Here is a 23572-nt window from a genome sequence, read left to right as displayed (position 1 = left end):
ACATTATTTTAACCCAGATGATGCAGTGGTAAAGAATCCACCTGCCAAGGCAGAAGCTGCAAGAGACACGGGTTCAATCCCTGGGTCAGGAAGATCCTCTGGAGAAGGAAATGGCAACCCACTCCAGTATCCCTGCCTGGAAAATCCCATGGTTAGAGGAGCCTGGCAGGCTAGAGTCCATGGAGTTGCAAAGAATAGGACACAACTGAGTGCGCGCGCGCACACACACACACACACACACACACACACGCGCGCACACACACACACACACACACACGCACACACACACACACACACACACACACACACCCCCATTTCAGCCTGTCTGCTGAGCTGTACTGTAAGCAGTGCTGTTAGGGGTGCTCTCGCTGCAACTTCCTCTGTAACAGGGAACAGGTCACGTGTTTTTGTTTCTTTATTTGTAATTTACAAGAATGAGTTTAAAAGAACAAAACCTAGAACAGAAAAATCCAACAAATGATATAAGTCTGCATTCTATATATATATATACATTTTTTAAAAAATGTGTGTGTATATGTGTGTGTCTGTGTATCTACACACAGAGAGAGAGAGAGAGAGCAGCAAAAATACTTCATAATGTCTTAGCCACATGAGTATGACATCTAAAAAAGAAGTATCTCTTCATTTTTCCTTTACAATTTTTTATAAGTTATATACATTTAAAAAGACAATTTTATCCTCACAGTCTACTCCACTTTCAGGTGTTCTAAATCTCTCTGTGACCATATAACACTTAGACACAGTTGAACATGTCAAATATAAGTAAGAGGCCAAGTGTTAATTCAATGTAATTGGGAGTCAATGAGTTAATTATTTGGCAGCTCCAAAGGAATACTGTTCCAGAGAAAGACTTTGGCAAGCAAAGCCTTATCTCTAGGTCACTTGTTAACATTTGAGAGCTGTTAAGAAGGTCTCCTTTACTGCAAGTCAAGGTGAAAATGCTCACACAGCATTCAATTGTGGTTCTGGCACAACTTTAAATTTCACTTTCTTCTATTCCTGTCATTATCCAAAGAAGAACATTTACTACCCTAATACCTCTGAGCTACTTTAACTGAGAAGTGTATACTTCAAACATAGCACTTGAGGTTTAAAGCATACATTTATTGCTGTCCATATCCTTGATAAATAATGATTAGGGAAAATCTGGTCTAATTAGAGTTAGAGGAACTGCTTTTTAATATAACTCTGAAAGTATAGATTAAGGAATCTAATAAAAGTCATACCACCTCAGAATCCACATTAAAATACAGCTTACACTTAAAAGTGACTAGGTGCCAAGTTTATTTTAAGCTTCTAAAACATTCCTAATATCCAGGAAATTGCACTAATGATACAAGAAGTTTTAACTTAAAAAAAAAACAAACCAAATCCCCACCAAACAACCACTACTTCCACTAGATGGTGTAATTTAACCTATTTTACTCAATTCCATTTAGTTTCATAACTCCATGAACCACATCCTAACAGATTCTAACACTTCCAGGAATAGTTGATTAGTTCTGAGACATGAAATGTATCTATTTCAGTTTTTATTCAAAAGGTTTACAACTTACATTAGAACTTCAGCAATTCCAAGAGATGTATACAGAAAAGCCAAGCCAGTATAATTTTCTCTCAAAGAATTAGAAAAAGAACAGGGAAAGATTATGCCACTACGAATATTCAAAGAACTGACAAGAAGGTAGAAATGAGAATGAGAGCATTAGATTCACAGTTGACAATGACTAGTAACTATAGTACATAGCCCTGGGAAATCATTTTACCCAGAGAAGCCCCATATTTCTCATATGAAAAATGAAGGTTAGAACAGACTACTCTAAAAGTTTCTCCTACCTCGAGACATAGAGAATGAACTTGTAGACACTGAGGGAAGGAGAGGGTGGGATGAATTGAGACAGCAGCACTGAAATATATACATTGTCATGTGAGAACAGACAGCGAGTGGGAAGCTGCCAGGGCCCAGTCTGGTGCTCTCTGACAACCCAGACGACAGGGATTAAGTGGGTGGGTGGGTGGCTGGTGTCAGGAGGGAAGCTCAAGAGAGAAGGGTGTATGTGTACATATGGCTGATTCAAGTTGTCGCACAGCAGAAACCAGCACAATACTGTAAAGCAATTATCCTCCAAATAAAAATAAAATAACAAAAGAGGTGAGAAAGTGAAAAAAAAAAAAAGTCTTCTACCTCTAAAAATAAGAGAGAGCTAGGTCAATTAATGTGACTTCCTACTGAATGGTAAACAACTACCAACATTTATAGCGTATGTTCTACATGCTAGACGTTGTTCTAAGTGCTTTTTATCTCTGTTTTTTTTTTTTCCTTTTGGCCACACCACTTGGCTTAGAGGATCTTAGTTCCCCGACTAGGGATCAAACTCGGGCCCTCAGCAGTGAAAGCACTGAGTTCTAACCACTGGACTCCCAGGGAATTCCCTGTTTTAATTCATTTATTCTTTACAATTTTGTGATGTAAGTGCTACTATACATATATCATAGATGAGGAAAAGTGAGGCACACAAGAGTTAAACAACTTTCCCAACAGGTCCAAAGTTAAAGCCACAGATCAGATCCAGGGAATTCTGGATACAGTCTATGTTCTCTAACCTGAAAGTGTGTGAAACCGCTTTTCAATTCACCACCACATTATGCCCAGCGGAAGCCAAGATCTGATTAATACACTGATAATTTTCACACATGTGTACATTTTTAACTGCAGTAGGACTGCTCTTAGTGATTGATCTATAAAAGAATGGAGGGACCCAGGGTCACTGGTTTGGTCTTATCATTTTAAACAAAAGGCAAGTGAAGACATACATAAGTAAAATGAATTACCCAAGGTCACAGAACTAATTTAGTCTGCATCAAGATACAAACCTCAATCTCTAAACTCCTGATCCGGAGTTTTCCTTAATCATGCTCTCTATGATATGCTCTTCAGATATTAAGAGCAGATATTAACAGCATATATAGATATGCTTTATACACACACACACACACACACACACACACACACATGGTTCTATAGGTATAGAACCATAATCCAGTCGAAATCTACCAAAATCAGCAAGGAAAAAATAAAGAAAGAATAATCACTTATATTTTTTCTCGAGATTACTATTGCTCTTTAACTACAGTATTAACTTCTTCAGGAGCCCATTCTACAATAAGTATCTGTCCTGTCAAGAAATCTTTCTACAACCTGAGTGGCACAGAACAGTATTTATGGGCAGAGACTCTGAGGTCTGACTTGTCTTTGTTCAAGTTCTAGCTCATTCACATACTAGGTATGTGATATTGTGCAAATTACTTAAACTTCCTGTCCCTCAGTAAGTCCATCTATAAAAATGGGCATAAAATATGTATTTTATAGGATTTTTGTAAAGATTAGGTGAATTAATATAGGTGAAGTGCTTGACTAGAGTCTGGCATATAGTAAGCATTATATATTTGCTATTAATAGTTAATATTTTGTGTACTGAATCGCTCAGTCATGTCTGACTCTTTGCAACCCCATGGACTGCAGCCCACCAGGCTCCTCTGTCCATGGGGATTCTCCAGACAAGAGTACTAGATTGGGTTGCCATGCCCTCCTCCAGGGGACCTTTTCACCCCAGCGATCAAACCCAGGTCTCCTGCATTGCAGGCGGATTCTTTACCATCTGAGTCACTAGGGAAACCCAGTTAATATTTTAACGGTTCATATTATTTGCTATTATAGCTATTAATAGCAACCAAAATCTCTTCAGGCTTAATTTTATTTAAAACTCACTTTTGGATAAAGAAACACTGTGGAACTTCTTCATATTTGAAGGAAAAAACTTCTCTTGTATAGAACCTTCTTATCCAGATTTAACAATTCTGACTTTTTAAATCCTATTTATTTTATAAGAACTATTTTTAATTTCTTTTTTTTTTTACTTTGAAAAGATATTTCCTTTGTATTTGTATGTAGCCAATATTTCTTTAGCCCATATTTGCGAACTAGCAAAATCAAATATAAGTTCTGCTTTTAAAGACAAAGAAATCTCAAGATTTACTTTACCTGAAGATACTGAGAAAGCTGGAATAGTTCCTGAGAGTACATACTTGGAGTGTTAGCAGCAACCTAGAAACAAAAGGACATACTATCAACAGTCACACAAAATATTTGCAGAGGATACTAAAGCCAAACCAAGTCCTTAAAATGTCTATTTACTGAAACATGCAAATAAGTAATTATTTTTCAAATTTGATTTTTCAAATTGATTTCCTTTAGTTTTCAAAATATGTCTGCTCTGTGTCTAGAACCTATAGATGGTATTGTATTATAGTGATCAGTTTGAGATTTACAACCAGGATGGTTGTAAAGTGCTTCCATGAAAACATTCTTTGATAAACCAAATCACAAACTTACAGCACAAAGGCAATATAGCCTTTTCTTTACCCAGAAATAATAACCTGCAAAATCAAAAGATCTACATTTTTTCCTTTAAAATACACTGTTAAATAGTTCTTCTATATGTTAACAAGTCATAATTCATTTAGAAGCAGCCATCTTCAAAATGATATTTGTATGTGGGGGGTATGGGGGAGGAAGCAGGACACGAAATACAATACTTTGTCCAACGGCCAGAGGCAATGAAAAATGGTTTATCTTTTTTTTTTCCTTTTAATGATAGGTAGGTTTTAAGAAGAAAAAGATGGGAAATAATGGTGTTCAAACATTATAAGTCACAGCAGAAATGCTTAGAATGCAAGAGTATGGGGAGAAATAACCTCTATAAAGGGTTTGTCTGGGTGTGGAATACAGAACCATAGCATTATTAAAAAAAAGAAAAAGGCACTAACAGGTTGCTATAACATTTTCAATGCTATCCAAGCCTTGTATATTAACTTACTAGTGATGTTAACAACATCATTCCTTATTAAGCTCAGAAAGTCTATTTTTTAAACTAATATTCTAACTAGAAGACAAGAGGTGACATTAGTATTTTTCTAAAGTTAGTCCTAAAGAAGCAGGGCCACTATTTACTTCTAAAACGATTCTTGGTATTGCCGAAGTTGATGATTAACCATGCTTACTTCTAAAAAAGGAATCTAACAGATAACTTCAGTTTCAGGTAGGCTTTCATTCTTTATCCAAATGGAAAGGAAAATATTTTTCCCAATAGCTCCACTTTAATGCCAAAAGATACAAATGACTTTTTTTTTTTTTTTGCTATTTAGCAAGAATATTTACAGTTTAATACACCGTTATTTCTAAACAAAAGAAAAAATCTTTTCCTAATAATTAATTAATGCAAAGTTTCTGTCCAAATCAAGTAAATCAATCTTCAAGGACAATAAAAGAGCAATTTATGTAAGCCTGTACTTCTGTTTTATTTCCACGTGTAAGTACATTTTGAGTAAATTATTTAAACACAAAGCTTTAACAAATATTTCTAGGCAGAAATGTATTTCAGAATAAAAAGTAGTAACTAACACTTCTTCCCTATGGCTAACTCTAGTTTAGAGTCAGCCACTAATTGAGATAACAAAGGCTTTTTCCCTAAGAAACATCCATCGTACATTGTCTAGTTACTGAAGATCAGACTAGAATAACCACAGCCAAATGCACTCTTACATTTTGTTACAAAAGAGAATTAAGTTTCCAGGTAAAGCATATTTAAAACAAACAAAAACATTTTCAAAAGCAATATAGGTGAATTAGTTTCGAAAAAAATAATCATTAGCAACTTACTTTGTCAACAGGACTTGGTAATGGAGCATGGATGACACTGAAAAGTAAAATTTAGAATTTTTATCTAACTTCCTGACAACACAGGAAAAGAGTATGACAGTATGAGCATATTTTAAACCCCAAAGTTTTTACACTTTCTTTCATTTAATAAAAAGAATGTGAATTATTTGTAATCCTTCATAAACATACAGAATTGTTGGAAAATAAGGTAATAAATACACAAACCTACCTTTTACACATCAATGTATTTCTAAACACAAATTCAAAATCCAAAACACATTAAATGCCCTTGCTGGATCTACTATTAATGAGGGCTATGATGAATTCTTTGGTTATAAGAACTAAACAGAAAAGAAGCACTCCTTAAACTATCCATTTTTTTTTAAACTATCCATTTAAAATTGTGTAACATGTAAATTAAGTTCTTTTAAAATTAAGTAGTCCTACATAGAAAGTCTTAAAAAGCAAAGCTCTACTGTAAAGAAGGTTCGAATTTGGAAATATGTTCTAGTGGAGTACAACTTTAGCAATCAAAACATAAGTATTATTCTTCTCTACCCAGCTACCTCACACACTTACAAGTTTATATGTAGTTATGAGGCTAAACTCAGTATATCACTTTGAAATTAAACATTAACACACTATCACTTGGTACTAATAACCCTTGTTGGCCTTGTATAAAAGAGGCAGTGTAGTAGAGAAGTTAAGCATGGAGCCAAAAGCCACACTGACTGGGTTCAAATTTTGGCTCTACTTAACCAGGTGTATAATCTTGAGCAAGTTATCTAAGCACTATAGGTCTCAGCTTCCTCATCCATAAAACGGGGATTACCATAAAACTAACCATATAGGATTACTCTTGAGTATTTTAATGTGCTAATATAAATAAAAAGCTTAAAACAGCACCTTGATTTAACAGTACCTTACAATTAGACATAGTAGCACTTGATCACTACTACCACTGCCATAAGAACCGACAAGCTATGGAAGCCAGGGTTCCTTAAAATGCCCTGTAAGATACTGTAATGTGAGTGTGAGTGTGGAAGGGGGTCGTGGGGGTGGGCGGCTGGGAGCAGATGGAGCACAAATCAAGGCTGCCACTCAGGTCCCCTAGCAGTTGTTCCTCACTCCACATCCAAGAGGCCGATCGAGTCACAGTCAGCCTAATGGTTGATAAGGTAAAGGTTTTAGGTTCATCAGGTAAGTTGCTGATGAACTGATCTTGCAGGACTTAAAAACAGGAATGGCAATTCTGATTTCACTGTAGTAACTGTACAAACCCCTAAGAACAATTTCAACTCAATTAGTCACAGGACACTAAGATGCTGAATAAAATGTAATATTAGGTACTATTACCCACCTCCCTTCTGAGCCCCCAGAGTATGCTGTACAGACTCCCACGAAGAACATATTAATCCTCTGGTCTGCTCCTCTAATTTTACATCTGTGTTCTCAGGCACTCTGAACAATTCACCTCTGCACCTCTAGAAACCATACAAGGCCCTAACAAACGTGGTGCCTACTGAAGGTTTAAAAAGGTATATACAATTTTAGTTTTTCCTCTCTGCCCCATAAAAATGGAACAGATGTTTTAAATGTTAGTTTCTTTTTCTTGATTTTATACAAGTAATACATATTGACTATAGAAAACATGTAAAGTAAAGCATGAAGAAATATAAAAATTACCCAATGCCAAAGCAAAAACAACACCCAGTTGTGGATGTGACTGGTGATAGAAGCAAGGTCCAATGCTGTAAAGAGCAATTGGCATAGAAACCTGGAATATTAGGTCCATGATTCAAGGCAGATTGGAAGTGGTCAAACAGGAGATGGCAAGAGTGAATGCCAACATTCTAGGAATCAGTGAACTAAAATGGGCTGGAATGGGTGAATTTAACTCAGATGAGCATTATATCTACTACTGTGGGCAAGAATCCCTTAGAAGAAATGGAGTAGCCATCATAGTCAACAAAAGAGTCCGAAATGCAGTACTTGGATGCAATCTCAAAAACAACAGAATGATCTCTGTTCATTTCCAAGGCAAACCATTCAATATCACGGTAATCCAAGTCTATGCCCCGACCAGTAACGCTGAAGAAGCTGAAGTTGAATGGTTCTATGAAGACCTACAAGACCTTTTAGAACTAACACTCAAAAAAGATGTCCTTCTCATTATAGGGGACTGGAACACAAAAGTAGGAAGTCAAGAAACCCCCGGAGTAACAGGAAAATTGTTGGCCTTGGAGTACAGAATGAAGCAGGGCAAAGGCTATTAGAGTTCTGCCAAGAGCTCTATTTGCCAAGAGCTCTTATGCCAAGGTCATAGCAAACACCCTCTTCCAACAACACAAGAGAAGACTCTTCACATGGACATCACCAGATGGTCGACACCGAAATCAGATTGATTATATTCTTTGAAGCCAAAGATGGAGAAACTCTATACAGTCAGCAAAAACAAGACAAGGAGCTGACTGTGGCTCAGACCAGGAATTTCCTATTGCCAAATTCAGACTTAAATTGAAGAAAGTAGGGAAAACCACTGGAGCATTCAGGTATGACCTAAATCAAATCCTTGACGATTACACAGTGGAAGTGAGAAATAGATTTAAGGATCTAGATATGATAGACAGCGTGCCTGATGAACTATGGACAGAGGTTCGTGACACTGTACAGGAGACAGGGATCAAGACCATCCCCAAGAAAAAGAAATGCAAAAAGGCAATATGGTTGTCTGAGGAGGCCTTACAAATAGCTGTGAAAAGAAGAGAAGCAAAAAGCAAGGAAAAAGGAAAGATATACCCATCTGAATGCAGAGTTCCAAAGAATTGCAAGGAGAGATAAGAAAGCCTTCCTCAGGGATCAATGCAAAGAAATAAAGGAAAAAAACAGAATGAGAAAGACTAGAGATCTCTTCAAGAAAATTAGATACCAGGGGAACATTTCATGCAAAGATGGGCACAATAAAGTACAGAAATGGTAGGGACCTAACAGAAGCAGAAGGTATTAAAAAGTGGCGAGAATACACAGAAGAACTGTACAAAAAAGATCTTCACGACCCAGATAATCACGATGGTGTGATCACTCACCTAGAGCCAGACATTCTGCAATGTGAAGTCAAGTCGGCCTTAGAAAGCATCACTACGAACAAAGCTAGTGGAGGTGATGGAATTCCAGTTGAGCTATTTCAAATCCTAAAAGATGATGCTGTGAAAGTGCTGCACCCAATATGTCAGCAAATTTGGAAAACTCAGGAGTGGCCACAGGACTGGAAAAGGTCAGTTTTCACTCCAATCCCAAAGAAAGGAAATGCCAAAGAATGCTCAAACTACCACATAATTGTACTCATCTCACACGCTAGTAAAGTAATGCTCAAAATTCTCCAAGCCAGGCTTTAGCAATACATGAACTGTTAACTTCCAGATGTTCAAGCTGGATTTAGAAAAGGCAGAGGAACCAGAAATCAAATTGCGAACATCTGCTGGATCATTGAAAAAGCAAGAGAGTTTCAGAAAAACATCTTTCTGCTTTATTAACTATGCCAAAGCCTTTGACTGTGTGGATCACAATAAACTGTGGAAAATTCTGAAAAAGATGGGAATACCGGACCACCTGACCTGCCTCTTGAGAAATCTGTATGCAGGTCAGGAAGCAACAGTTAGAACTGGACATGAAACAACAGACTGGTTCCAAATAGGAAAAGGAGTATGTCAAGGCTGTATATTGTCACCCTGCTTGTTTAACTTATATGCAGAGTACATTATGAGAAACGCTGGGCTGGAAGAAGCACAAGCTGGAATCAAGATTGTGGGGAGAAATATCAATAACCTCAGATATACAGATGACACCACCCTTATGGCACAAAGTGAAGAAGAACTAAAGAGCCTCTTGATGAAAGAGAAAGATGAGAGTGAAAAAGTTGGCTTAAGACTCAACATTCAGAAAACTAAGATCATGGCATCTGGTCCCATCACTTCATGGCAAATAGATGGGGAAACAGTGGAAGGAGTGGCTGACTTTACTTTGGGGGGCTCCAAAATCACTGCAGATGGTGATTGCAGCCGTGAAATTAAAAGACGCTTATGACCAACCTAGACAAAAGTTATGACCAACCTAGACAGCATATTAAAAAGCAGAGACATTACTTTGCCAACAAAGGTCCATCTAGTCAAGGCTATGGTTTTTCCAGTAGTCATATATGGATGTGAGAGTTGGAATATAAAGAAAGCTGAGCGCCGAAGAACTGATGCTTTTGAAGTGTGGTGTTGGAGAAGACTCTTGAGAGTGCCTTGGACTGCAAGGAGATCCAACGAGTCTATCCTAAAGGAGATCAGTTCTGGGTGTTATTGTAAGGATTGATGTTGAAGCTGAAACTCCAATACTTTGGCCACCTGATGCGAAGAGCTGACTCACTGGAAAAGACCCTGATGCTGGGAAAGATTGAGGGCAGGAGGAGAAGGGGACGACAGTAGATTGAGATGGCTGGATGGCATCACCGACTCAATGGACATGAGTCTGGGCAGGCTCCAGGAGTTTGTGATGGACAGGGAAGCCTGGTGTGCTGCAGTTCATGGGGTCACAAGGAGTTGGAGACGACTGAGCGACTGAACTGAACTGAACTGAACCCAATGCCAGGACCTGGATATAGCTATATTGGGTATGAATCCTTTTCTCTGTAGATATACACATATAAGGAAATGAACTTAATAAAGTCTAAACAGATGCAAATGGTATTAATGGAGGGTTTTTTTTAAAAAATACAGTTTACTTAGTGACCCAAGAACAATATTTTCTGTTCTCATGAAAATCTCGTTAATAAACAGAATTCTAAAAATCTAGCAAAACATTCCATAAGATATATTTTGTACTTGACAAAAACTATCGTGGACAGATGTATTTCGTTTGAATTATGGAAAAAGTTGATATGCAACAAGAATTGTAGAAAAGAAAAACTATTATTTAGTGTCAAGGTGGTGGGATTATAGGCAATTTCTCGGATTCTTATTATTGGAAAATTATTTGTGAAATATAATAAAAATCAAAGAAGAAAAAAGAATCAGCTTTTTGAAAATAATATATCCACTGAAAAACCTGAAAAAAATATTACATGCTATGTACATAATGTATCTTAAACTCCAAACAATCCGGCATACTTAAAAGCATCTTGATTGCTAAAAAAATACTAGATTACAATAACAGAAACACTATTCATTGTGTGCTCATTCTGAATCAGGTATTACACCAAATGCTTTAAGTGTACAATCTTGCTTATTCCTCCTCAGAAAATTTCTGTTCAATAGGTGCCATTATTAACTTCATTTTTCAAATGAGAAAAGGGAGGCCTGATCAAGTCACAGAATAGGTGGAGTCGGGCTTTGAACCAGACTGTTTACTTCCACAGGCCATTCTGACCTTCCTGCAACTCTAGAGAATTGTCTGTTCAAAAGTTCATCTTCAGAAAGTCAGCTAGATTATGTACAATGAAACTGGCAGTAAAATTTTAAACGATGCAAACATTTAACCACATAAGAAAAACCAAACAAAGAGAAAGCAACAGCAACAAAGATGAAAAGCACTGGGGAAACAAGAGGATCAGGAACACAATTTACTAGTACAGACTTTGAAAAAATTCACATGCCCTACTGGATGGAACCTGAGAACAAAGATGACCCTTTAAAAAGGTGCTCAAAGCTTCTGAATCCATGAAAGAAAAATCTCATTAAATCCAAACATCAAGGTCTTTAAGAAGCCATTCTTAAGAAGTTATTAGTCAATTAACAGTCACTCTTATTTTAAAACCTTAACTCTTGACTAAGTCATATTAAAAACTTAGTCACATTAATGCTCCCAAAGTTAATTATATTTTAATAATTAAACTATAATTTAGAATAGGAAACAGATTACTGTTTTAAATTTAAAATGTTTTAAAATCTGTTTTCTTCAGATACCTAAAAGGTTAAAAACAAAAAAATGGTCGTCTCTAACTGAAGCATAATATACAAGAATCCTAATGAAAGCACTATCACAGTAACGGGAGGACTTCTCTTTGCTTCCCTTCTCCTCCTCTCTCTCCTACTCAGCACTCTACTGTACCTTGACATCACTATTGCTCTCAACCTCCCACCCTTAGATACTCGCTTCTGCTTTTGTAGGGCAGAAAATACTTTGTTGGGGATAGAAATAAGCCTGTAGCATATTCAAGGTAATTAAAAAATGCTTAAGTCTAAAGACTATTTAAGTCCCTTTAACACTTAACAATAATCTGTGAAAAGTACAAGATGAAAATGTATGTATGTTTATCTTTTAACGTCTGTATTTATGAGCAAAATTTCCCTCTCAAGTTTGTCTTTCTCTAAGTGACCTTTCCACTGCTTCATTTAAAAAAAGAAAAAAAAAACAACAACACAGAATTGGAAAATCCCTCCAAAAACTCCCACCAACATAGACTACTGTGTCAACATGCCCAAAGTCCTGTAAGACTATGATACTGGCATTAACTTCACAGGCAACCATAGTTTAAGAAGTCATATGACATGCAGATTTAAATGAATACAATTATCATTCATTAATAACTGGCATACTCCAAATAGTCTAAAAAACTAATTTTTCATCAAAATATACATTGTAAAGTTAATTTTGGAAACAAAATAACTGTGCTCTCTTATACATTATTTACTAGAATTATAACCAATGTGAAACTGAATTATATTAAACTGAAGTATATTTTGGAATATCAAAAGCACTACATCAATTTTCTAACATTATTAGAATAATTCTGAAGTATTAACTGTCCAATATCATCTGGAATATTATTCATCAATGTAATTAATACAGAAACTTCATACCATTAAATTATACTCACTCTGAGCGGAGCCGGGCTTCCATACCATCGGGTAGAAAAAGTTTTATTGTGGAAACAATACACCCATGGGTAACTGGTTAAAACAAACAAATAACATGGATAAAATAATCGGTTAAACACAAACCTCTATACCTCTCGTATTTAAACACATATTTTATTCTTAAATATAACAACTTCTGGGAAAGAAAATAATTTTGTTGGTTTAACAGCAATATTCATTCCCTTGGAGAAACTTATTCCTATCCATATTGAATCACAACAAAAAAGGAAAAATCACATAAAATTGTCTTGAAAGTGTCCTAATCTCCAATGCTATAGCAATAATCAATAAAAAAGTCATTTGAGTATATGGAAATATTATACAAATGAGGGTGGGAGGGTTGCACTTTCTCCCCTATATGCCAGTATCAAACCTAAGTACAACTATTCCCCTAGTTTAAATCTGAGCCAGTCTTTACTCCTAAATCTCCTGTGCCCAACCTATAACTCCTGTCCATACCTCACAAAACTCTAAAATTCTGTATAATAACAGCTTGGACTTCTACAACTCTGCTATTTAGTATCAGAGCTGTTAGTGAGAACTCCAGTCTGAAATAACCAACTCAGTATTTAAAATTATGGTTTTGTTTTCTTGGTGGTTGTTCTTCTTCCACCTTCAAACATTTTTATGTAACATTACACCAGTCACTCAGTAGACAGTTGCTTTGCTTCTTCCTTCCTCCTTCTGAAGATTTCAAGAGATAAAACCTCTTAAAAGCAGTACTTAAACAGAATATCTCTTTATTTTACAGAAAAAATTATTTCCATAGTTTAAAAGTTGATTTTAAAAAATTCTTTATTCAGATATTATGTTCCTCAGAGTTCAAAGAGTTTATTTTTTATTTAGTTTAATAAATTCTAATTAAACACTAATGGAAGGATTAAAAAAAAAGCTAATGGAGGGACTTCCCTAGTAGTCCAGTGGCTAAGACTCTGTTTTTTTAGTGTAGGGGGGCTTGGATTTGATCCCTGGTCAGGGAACTAGATCCCACATGTTGCAACTAACATCCTGCACAGCCAAATAAATATTTAAAAATATTTAAAAAAAACCCAAAAGCTAAGGGAGGGTGATGAAGATATACTACATCATGATTATATTTGACCAACTGATGCAAAGAAATGACTCCTTAGAAAAGACCCTCATGCTGGGAAAGGTTGAAGGCAGGAGAAGGGGACGACAGAGGATGAGATGGTTGGATGGCATCACCGACTCGATGGACATGAGTTTGAGCAAGCTCCAGGAACTGGTGATGGACAGGAAGGCCTGATGTGCTGCAGTCCATGGGGTCACAAAAAGTCAGACATGACTGTGACTAAAAGGAACTGAATTTATTAGAGGAGTGGTGGACATGTGATTGTATACATTTGTCAAACTCAGTGAACTATACGTGTAAAATTGGTATTGTAAGTAAGTTACATCTCAGTAAAACCAACTTTATAGAGCTAATGCATTATGAGGGCAACTTGTTAACTGATCAGGTTCATGAACTGTGAAGATGGCATTATTAACACAAAATAATATGACTATGCTATCATCTGGAAATGCACAGTAAGCTTCAGAAATTTAGCATGGTTTACTCAATACTAATTTTAATAACTAATTTATTATATGTAAAGTGCTAGCTAGCACAGATTCAAGAATTATCTATGGTATGGAGCAGTCTTCTAAACTCTCTGGCGGCTGCTGCTGCTGCTAAATCAGTTCAGTCGTGTCCGACTCTTAGCGACCCCATGGACCGCAGCCTACCAGGCTCCCCCATCCCTGGGATTCTCCAGGCAAGAACACTGGAGTGGGTTGCCATTTCCTTCTCCAATGCGTGAAAGTGAAAAGTGAAAGTGAAGTCACTCAGTCGTCTCCGACTTCTTAGCGACCCCATGGACCGCAGCCTACCAGGCTCCTCCATCCATGGGAATTTCCAGGCAAGAGTACTGGAGTGGGGTGCCATTGCCTTCTCCAAAACTCTCTGCCTAACATATAGCAATTACTGCTGTGAACTACTGACCTTCATTTCAGGCCCACCCGCTCATTTTGCTATTAGTACCATGTGTATATGTGTTAGTCACTTAGTCGTGTCCGACTCTTTGTGACTCCATGGACTGTAGCCCACCAGCCTCCTCTGTATATGGAATTCTCCAGGCAAGAATACCTGAGTGGATTGCTCTTTCCTTCTCCAGGAGATCTTCCTGACCCAGCGATTGAACCCAGGTCTCCAGCATTACAGGAAGATTCTTTACCATCCGAGGTATAGGGAAGTAGTTTCTATTGATACCATAATTAAGCTACACAAAACCAAGCTACCTGCATCTCCAAATTTCTTACTTTTCATAACCCCATGACTTCTACACAAGCTGTCCTCTGTCTATGATGTCCTTTATCCCCTTGCCTGCATAAGCAAAGGACATTTATCATCCAGGATCAGACTTTTTACTTCCTTCACTCAGTTCAGTTCAGGTCAGTCACTTACTCATGTCCGACTCTTTGCGACCCCATGAACTGCAGCATGCCAGGCCTCCCTGTCCATCACCAACTCCCGGAGTCTACCCAAACCCACATCCATTGAGTCAGTGATGACATCCAACCATCTCATCCTCTGTCAACCCCTCCTCCTCCTGCCCTCCATCTTCCCAGCATCAGGGTCTTTTCAAATGAATCAACTCTTTGCATCAAGTGGACAAAGTATTTGAGTTAGCTTTCCCCAGAGCCTCCTATTTCTGCTTATAAGACTAAACACACTGCACTGTGAATATGTACTATTTACACTACACAACCCTCTTTGGGGGCAGCAATAAATATTGTTTCTAGCTTTTTATATCTGGTAATTAGCAGAATTATCTGCTACAAAAACAGTATTTAATAAATGCTTAATGAATATTTCAAAAAACTTATTCATACTGGGTTGGCCAAAAAGTACATCCTGGTTTTTCCGTAACATCGTATCAGTTAAGTTGACTTTAGTTGCTCAGTCATGTCCGACTCTTTGCGACTCCATGATTTGCAGCAGGCCAGACCTCCCTGTCCATCACCAACTCCCGGAGTTTACTCAAACTCATGCCCATCGAGTCAGTGATGCCATCCAGCCATCTCATCCTCTGTCGTCCCCTTCTCCTCCTGCCCCCAATCCCTCCCAACATCAGGGTCTTTTCCAGTGAGTCAACTCTTCACATCAGGTGGCCAAAGTATTGGAGTTTCAGCTTCAGTGTCAGTCCTTACAATGAACACCCAGGACTGATCTCCTTTAGGATGGACTGGTTGGATCTCCTTGCAGTCCAAGGCACTCTCAAGAGTCTTCTCCAAAACCACACTTCAAAAGCATCAATTTTTCGGTGCTCAGCTTTCTTCGCAGTCCAACGCTCACATCCACACCTGACCACTGGAAAAAGCATAGCCTTGACTAGACGGAACTTTGTTGGCAAAGTAATGTCTCTGCTTTTTAATATGCTGTCTAGGTTGGTCATAACTTTTGTCTAGGTTGGTCATAAGCGTCTTTTAATTTCACGGCTGCAATCACCATCTGCAGTGATTTTGGAGCCCCCCAAAATAAAGTCAGCCACTCTTTCCACTGTTTCCCCATCTATTTGCCATGAAGTGAGGGGACCAGATGCCATGATCTTAGTTTTCTGAATGTTGAGTCTTAAGCCAACTTTTTCACTCTCCTCTTTCACTTTCATCAAGAGGCTTTTTAGTTCCTCTTCACTTTCTGCCATAAGGGTGGTATCATCTGCATATCTGAGGTTATTGATATTTCTCCCCACAATCTTGATTCCAGCTTGTGCTTCTTCCAGCCCAGTGTTTCTCATAATGTACTCTGCATATAAGTTAAATAAGCAGGGTGACAATATACAGCCTTGACATACTCCTTTTCCTATTTGGAACCAGTCTGTTGTTTCATGTCCAGTTCTAACTGTTGCTTCCTGACCTGCATACAGATTTCTCAAGAGGCAGGTCAGGTGGTCCGGTATTCCCATCTTTTTCAGAATTTTCCACAGTTTATTGTGATCCACACAGTCAAAGGCTTTGGCATAGTTAATAAAGCAGAAAGATGTTTTTCTGAAACTCTCTTGCTTTTTCAATGATCCAGCAGATGTTCGCAATTTGATTTCTGGTTCCTCTGCCTTTTCTAAATCCAGCTTGAACATCTGGAAGTTAACAGTTCATGTATTGCTAAAGCCTGGCTTGGAGAATTTTGAGCATTACTTTACTAGCGTGTGAGATGAGTACAATTATGTGGTAGTTTGAGCATTCTTTGGCATTTCCTTTCTTTGGGATTGGAGTGAAAACTGACCTTTTCCAGTCCTGTGGCCACTCCTGAGTTTTCCAAATTTGCTGACATATTGGGTGCAGCACTTTCACAGCATCATCTTTTAGGATTTGAAATAGCTCAACTGGAATTCCATCACCTCCACTAGCTTTGTTCGTAGTGATGCTTTCTAAGGCCGACTTGACTTCACATTGCAGAATGTCTGGCTCTAGGTGAGTGATCACACCATCGTGATTATCTGGGTCGTGAAGATCTTTTTTGTACTGTTCTTCTGTGTATTCTCGCCACTTTTTAATACCTTCTGCTTCTGTTAGGTCCATACCATTTCTGTCCTTTATCGAACCCATCTTTGCATGAAATGTTCCCTTGGTATCTCTAATTTTCTTGAAGAGATCTCTATCTAACCCAAATGAATTTTTTGGGCAACTCAATATTTTAGTTTTCAATACTCAGGAGTAAAGGTATCATTACTTCAATACTCAGGGGAGAAGTACTGAAAGAGATACCTTCTCTTTCAATACTCAGGGGAGAAGATGAGCAGTGTTCATTTCCACTTGCAGAAAGCACGTAACTGCCTCCTTTTCTTGGCAGCAGACAGGGAAGGAATCAATTTATCCCAGCTTGTGGACTCCCCCAGAGACTTATTATAAACAGCCCACAACAGAGGAGCACAAAACAAGAAGACCCAGAAATACTGGCAATTTACCAATGTATTTAAATTGACAATAAATGTGTTTTTTGTTTTTTAAGGTGCAGAGAGTTACCTAAGGATTTCTTTTGCTCAAACATATTTTAATGAAGCCCAGCAACTGAAACAATGTACAACTTTTGTAAGGTGAACTAAGGGCTAATACTATCTGGGCAGTACAAGGTTGGTGCCCTATTGAAAGCAGTTAAAGATCATGTCTGACAAAGCTGACAGTTTAGTCTAGCCAATCCTGTTTTTGGAAAGGTTCTATGTCAACTAGATAAACAAATGTATAGAAATGTTAGTTATCTTTTCAATCTGAAAAAAGCAAGTATTTAAAGCAACCAGACAAGAATGTTTTGTTCTAACACTTAAATTACTGAGTGTATATAGCAGCATTTCCCCTTCAGTCAGTCTCTCCCATCAGGAAGTTTCCATAAGCCTCTTATCCTTCTCCATCAGAGGGCAGACAGAATGAAAATCACAATCACAGAAAACTAACCAATCTGATCACATGGACCAAAGCCTTGTTAACTAAATGAAACTATGAGCCATGCTGGGCAGGGCCACCCAAGACGGACGGATCATGGTGGAGAGTTCTGACAAAACATGGTCCACTGGAGAAAGGAATGGTAAAACACTTCAGTATTCTTGCCTTGAGAACCCCATGAACAGTATGAAAAGGCAAAAAGACAGGACACTGAAAGATGAACTTTCCAGGTTGGTAGGTGCCCAGTATTCTACTGGAGATCAGTGGAGAAATAACTCCCGAAAGAATGGAGAGATGGAGCCAAAGCAAAAACAACACCCAGGTGTAAATGTGACTGGTGATGGAAGTAAAGTCCAATGCTGTAAAGAGCAATTGGCATAGGAACCTGGAATGTTAGGTCCATGAAACAAGACAAACTGGAAGTGGTCAAACAGAAGATGGCAAGAGTGAACGTTGACATTCTAGGAATCAGTGAACTAAAATGGACTGGAATGGGTGAATTTAACTCAGATGAGCATTATATCTACTACTGTGGGCAAGAATCCCTTAGAAGAAATGGAGTAGCCATCATAGTCAACAAAAGAGTCCAAAATGCAGTACTTGGATGCAATCTCAAAAACAACAGAATGATCTCTGTTCATTTCCAAGGCAAACCATTCAATATCACGGTAATCCAAGTCTATGCCCCGACCAGTAACGCTGAAGAAGCTGAAGTTGAATGGTTCTATGAAGACCTACAAGACCTTTTAGAACTAACACTCAAAAAAGATGTCCTTCTCATTATAGGGGACTGGAACACAAAAGTAGGAAGTCAAGAAACCCCCGGAGTAACAGGAAAATTGTTGGCCTTGGAGTACAGAATGAAGCAGGGCAAAGGCTATTAGAGTTCTGCCAAGAGCTCTATTTGCCAAGAGCTCTTATGCCAAGGTCATAGCAAACACCCTCTTCCAACAACACAAGAGAAGACTCTTCACATGGACATCACCAGATGGTCGACACCGAAATCAGATTGATTATATTCTTTGAAGCCAAAGATGGAGAAACTCTATACAGTCAGCAAAAACAAGACAAGGAGCTGACTGTGGCTCAGACCAGGAATTTCCTATTGCCAAATTCAGACTTAAATTGAAGAAAGTAGGGAAAACCACTGGAGCATTCAGGTATGACCTAAATCAAATCCTTGACGATTACACAGTGGAAGTGAGAAATAGATTTAAGGATCTAGATATGATAGACAGCGTGCCTGATGAACTATGGACAGAGATTCATGACATTATACAGTAGTTAGTGATCAAGACCATCCCCAAGAAAAAGAAATGCAAAAAGGCAATATGGTTGTCTGAGGAGGCCTTAAAATAGCTGTGAAAAGAAGAGAAGTGAAAGGCAAAGGAGAAAAGGAAAGATATACCCATTTGAATGCAGCGTTCCAAAGAATAGCAAGGAGAGATAAAGAAAGCCTTCCTCAGTGATTAACGCAAAGAAACAGGGGGAAACAACAGACTGGGAAAGACTAGAGATCTCTTCCAGAAAACCAGAGATACCAAGGGAACATTTCATGCAAAGATGGGCACAATAAAGTACAGAAATGGTATGGACCTAACAGAAGCAGAGAATATTAAGAACAGGTGGCAAGAATATACAGAAGAATTATACAAAAAAGATCTTCATGACCCAGATAATCACGATGGTGTGATTACTCACCCAAAGCCAGACAACCTGGAATGTGAAGTCAAGCAGGCCTTAGGAACCATCACTATGAACAAAACTAGCAGAAGTGATGGAATTCCAGTTGAGCTATTTCAAATCCTAAAAGATGATGCTGTGAAAGTGCTGCACTCAATATGCCAGCAAATTTGGAAAACTCAACAGTGGCCACCAGACTGGAAAAGGTCAGTTTTCATTCCAATCCCAAAGAAAGGCAATGCCAAAGAATGCTCAAACTACTGCACAATTGCACTCATCTCACACACTAGCAAAGTAATGCTCAAAATTCTCCAAGCCAGGCTTCAGCAATACGTGAACTGTGAACTTCCAGATGTTCAAGCTGGATTTAGAAAAGGCAGAGGTACCAGAGATCAGCTGCAAACATCTGCTGGATCATCAAAAAAGCAAGAGAGGTCTTTGGCCATACCACCCTGAACGTGCCCGATCGCGTCCGAAAAAGCAAGAGAGTTCCAGAAAAACATCTATTTCTGCTTTATTGACTATGTCAAAGTCTTTGACTATGTGAATCCCAACAAACTGTGGAAAATTCTTCAATAGATAGGAATACCAGACCACCTGACCTGCCTCTTGAGAAATCTGTATGCAGGTCAGGAAGCAACAGTTAGAACTGGACATGAAACAACAGACTGGTTCCAAATAGGAAAAGGAGTATGTCAAGGCTGTATATTGTCACCCTGCTTGTTTAACTTATATGCAGAGTACATTATGAGAAACGCTGGGCTGGAAGAAGCACAAGCTGGAATCAAGATTGTGGGGAGAAATATCAATAACCTCAGATATACAGATGACACCACCCTTATGGCACAAAGTGAAGAAGAACTAAAGAGCCTCTTGATGAAAGAGAAAGATGAGAGTGAAAAAGTTGGCTTAAGACTCAACATTCAGAAAACTAAGATCATGGCATCTGGTCCCATCACTTCACGGCAAATAGATGGGGAAACAGTGGAAGGAGTGGCTGACTTTATTTTGGGGGGCTCCAAAATCACTGCAGATGGTGATTGCAGCCATGAAATTAAAAGACGCTTATGACCAACCTAGACAAAAGTTATGACCAACCTAGACAGCATATTAAAAAGCAGAGACATTACTTTGCCAACAAAGGTCCATCTAGTCAAGGCTATGGTTTTTCCAGTAGTCATATATGGATGTGAGAGTTGGAATATAAAGAAAGCTGAGCGCCGAAGAATTGATGCTTTTGAAGTGTGGTTTTGGAGAAGACTCTTGAGAGTGCCTTGGACTGCAAGGAGATCCAACCAGTCCACCCTAAAGGAGATCAGTCCTGAATATTCATTGGAAGGAATGATGCTGAAGCTGAAACTCCAATACTTGACCACCTGATGCAAAGAGCTGACTCATTTGAAAAGACCCTGATGCTGGGTAGGACTGATGGCAGGAGGAGGAGGGGATGACAGAGGATGAGACAGTTGGATGGGATCACCGACTCAATGTTCAGGAGTCTGAGTAAGCTCTGGGAGTTGGTGATGAACAGGGAAGCCTGGTGTACTGCAGTCCATGGGTTGCTGAGTCAGACAAGACTGAGCAAGTAAACTGAACTGAACTGAACTGAACTGATAGCATCATTTCCTAAAATGGAGTGCTAGCAGATATACAAAAAAGGATATGGGGGTCAGAAAAGTTTGGAAAATACTTGGTTAAGAGACACTGAAAGAGTTTTTATCTTTTTAAACCACAGTCTTTCTCAGAGCTTAATAGGCTTTGTGTCCATACTGAGCCTCTAAGGTAAGATGTACTTTTCAAACTTCTTTAACCATTGAGCATCCCCACTCCCTTTTTAGGAACACTGGAACTGGTAATGTGATATAACATACATGGTATACACAGTATTATGAAGAAACTACTTTGGGAAATGCTGCTGTAAAGCCTTCTATGAAGGACTTTAAAACAAACTGTCCTCTCAAAATTCATCCAAAAATTCATCCAGGACTATTACTGTCCTATTGCCATGAATCAAAGGGAAAATTAATGATAAGACACAACTGTAAAGTTTTTTGGGCAGGGTAAAATGGCTGCAGGAACACTGCCATGCTAAATGTACACATGTATTGTAAGCTAAATGGAAAATTATCAGAAATGCTAAAACCTGAAAAACAGATGTGGTGAGGAAAACAAGGTGCATGCAAGAGAAAAATCCACAATTGCCTGCTGTAATTATGACATTTTATTACAAATTAGAATTAAGACTATACAACCTACCATTTACATGAGTTCTTTCTCTTTTATCTTATATAGATTATTTATTTTGCTTTTGAGTTAATATATTTACTTTATGATATACAGTCAGCTCCTTCTATTACCTCTTCACACATACACTACTTACAGGACCAACACTGACTTTGATGAGTTTAAAGACTCTTTATAATACTTGATTGGGAGACTGAAACTGCTGGGGGATACTGGAGTCTGGTTCTATTTCCTTTTCTGCATTGAGTAGGAAGGTCAATACTATACTCTACTGGAGTGGTTTGAAGGATCTCTTGAAACGATCAGCAGTAATAGGAAGTAAAAGCTCAAAAACCATTAAAAAAAAAAAAAAAAAACACCCAAATGAGCCGTGTTAACATTTCCAGGTTGGGAAATTATTCATCTAATTGCATCTGACTGCAACCTAAGGAAACAGTGTCAGACTTTATTTTTTTGGGCTCCAAAATCACTGCAGATGGTGACTGCAGCCATGAAATTAAAAGATAGCTTACTCCTTGGAAGGAAAGTTATGACCAACCTAGATAGCATATTAAAAAGCAGAGACATTACTTTGCCAACAAAGGTCCGTCTGGTCAAGGCTATGGTTTCTCCAGTGGTCATGTATGGATGTGAGCGTTGGACTGTGAAGAAAGCTGAGCACCAAAAAATTGATGCTTTTGAAGTGTGGTTTTGGAGAAGACTCTTGAGAGTCCCTTGGACTGCAAGGAGATCCAACCAGTCCATCCTAAAGGAGATCAGTCCTGGGTGTTCATTGGAAGGACTGACACTGAAGCTGAAACTCCAATACTTTGGCCACCTGATGTGAAGAGTTGACTCATTGGAAAAGACCCTGATGTTGGGAGGGATTGGGGGCAGGAGAAGAAGGGGACAACAGAGGATGAGATGGCTGGATGGCATCACCGACTCGATGGGCATGAGTTTGAGTAAACTCTGGGAGTTGGTGATGGACAGAGAGGCTTGGCGTGCTGTGATTCATGGGGTCGCGAAGAGTCAGACACAACTGAGTGACTGAACTGAACTGAACTGAACTGAATATGAAAGTTACCAAATGTTCATTCTGGTAGTTTTTGCTACATAAAGCTTCTGATTCCAAGACTTTTTTTTTTAAAGATTAAAAAAGAGAGCTAGACAAGTACTCATCAGATTTTTTCTAAAATTTTTTTATTTTAAAAATTGAAGTATAGTTGAGTTACAATGTTGTCTTAGTTTCTGGTGTATAGCAAAGTGATTCAGCTATATAATTATATACATATTCTTTTTCATATTCTTTTCCATTATAGTTTATATAGGTTATCAAATATAGTATTGCAATATAATATGACGTTGTTGTCTATTTCATACACAGTAATTTGTATCTGCTAATACCAAACTGCTAATTTATCCCTTCAACATCCCTTTTCCCTTTTGGTAACCAAAAGTCTTTTTCCTGTGAGTCTGTTTCTGTTTCATGAATAAATTCATTTGTGTCATATTTTATTTTTTTAAATATATATTTATTTATTGTAATTGGAGGCTAGTTACTTTACAATATTGTAGTGGTGTGTCATAT

At 38.1% G+C, this 23572-nt stretch overlaps 1 protein-coding gene across 35 annotated transcripts in view; it reads right to left on the bottom strand.

Moving 5' to 3' along the window:
* Positions 1-23572, bottom strand: part of LOC122425174 (sarcolemma associated protein) — a 147613-nt gene that overhangs the window by 52291 nt on the left and 71750 nt on the right. For all 35 annotated transcript variants that reach the window (XM_043443581.1, XM_043443579.1, XM_043443600.1 and 32 more), the window contains exons 3-5: positions 12600-12672; positions 5741-5777; positions 4064-4126 (exon numbers count right to left, since the gene is read on the bottom strand). In XM_043443581.1, coding sequence (XP_043299516.1) covers positions 4064-4126; positions 5741-5777; positions 12600-12672 — 173 coding nt within the window. The remainder of the gene's footprint in view (positions 1-4063; positions 4127-5740; positions 5778-12599; positions 12673-23572) is intronic.

The sequence above is a fragment of the Cervus canadensis genome, chromosome 22 (genome assembly GCF_019320065.1).
Source record: "Cervus canadensis isolate Bull #8, Minnesota chromosome 22, ASM1932006v1, whole genome shotgun sequence".
In the NCBI taxonomy this organism is placed as follows: Eukaryota; Metazoa; Chordata; class Mammalia; order Artiodactyla; family Cervidae; genus Cervus; species Cervus canadensis.
The sequence above is the reverse complement of the archived record's forward strand: the minus strand, read 5'-3'. Positions and strand labels throughout refer to the sequence as shown.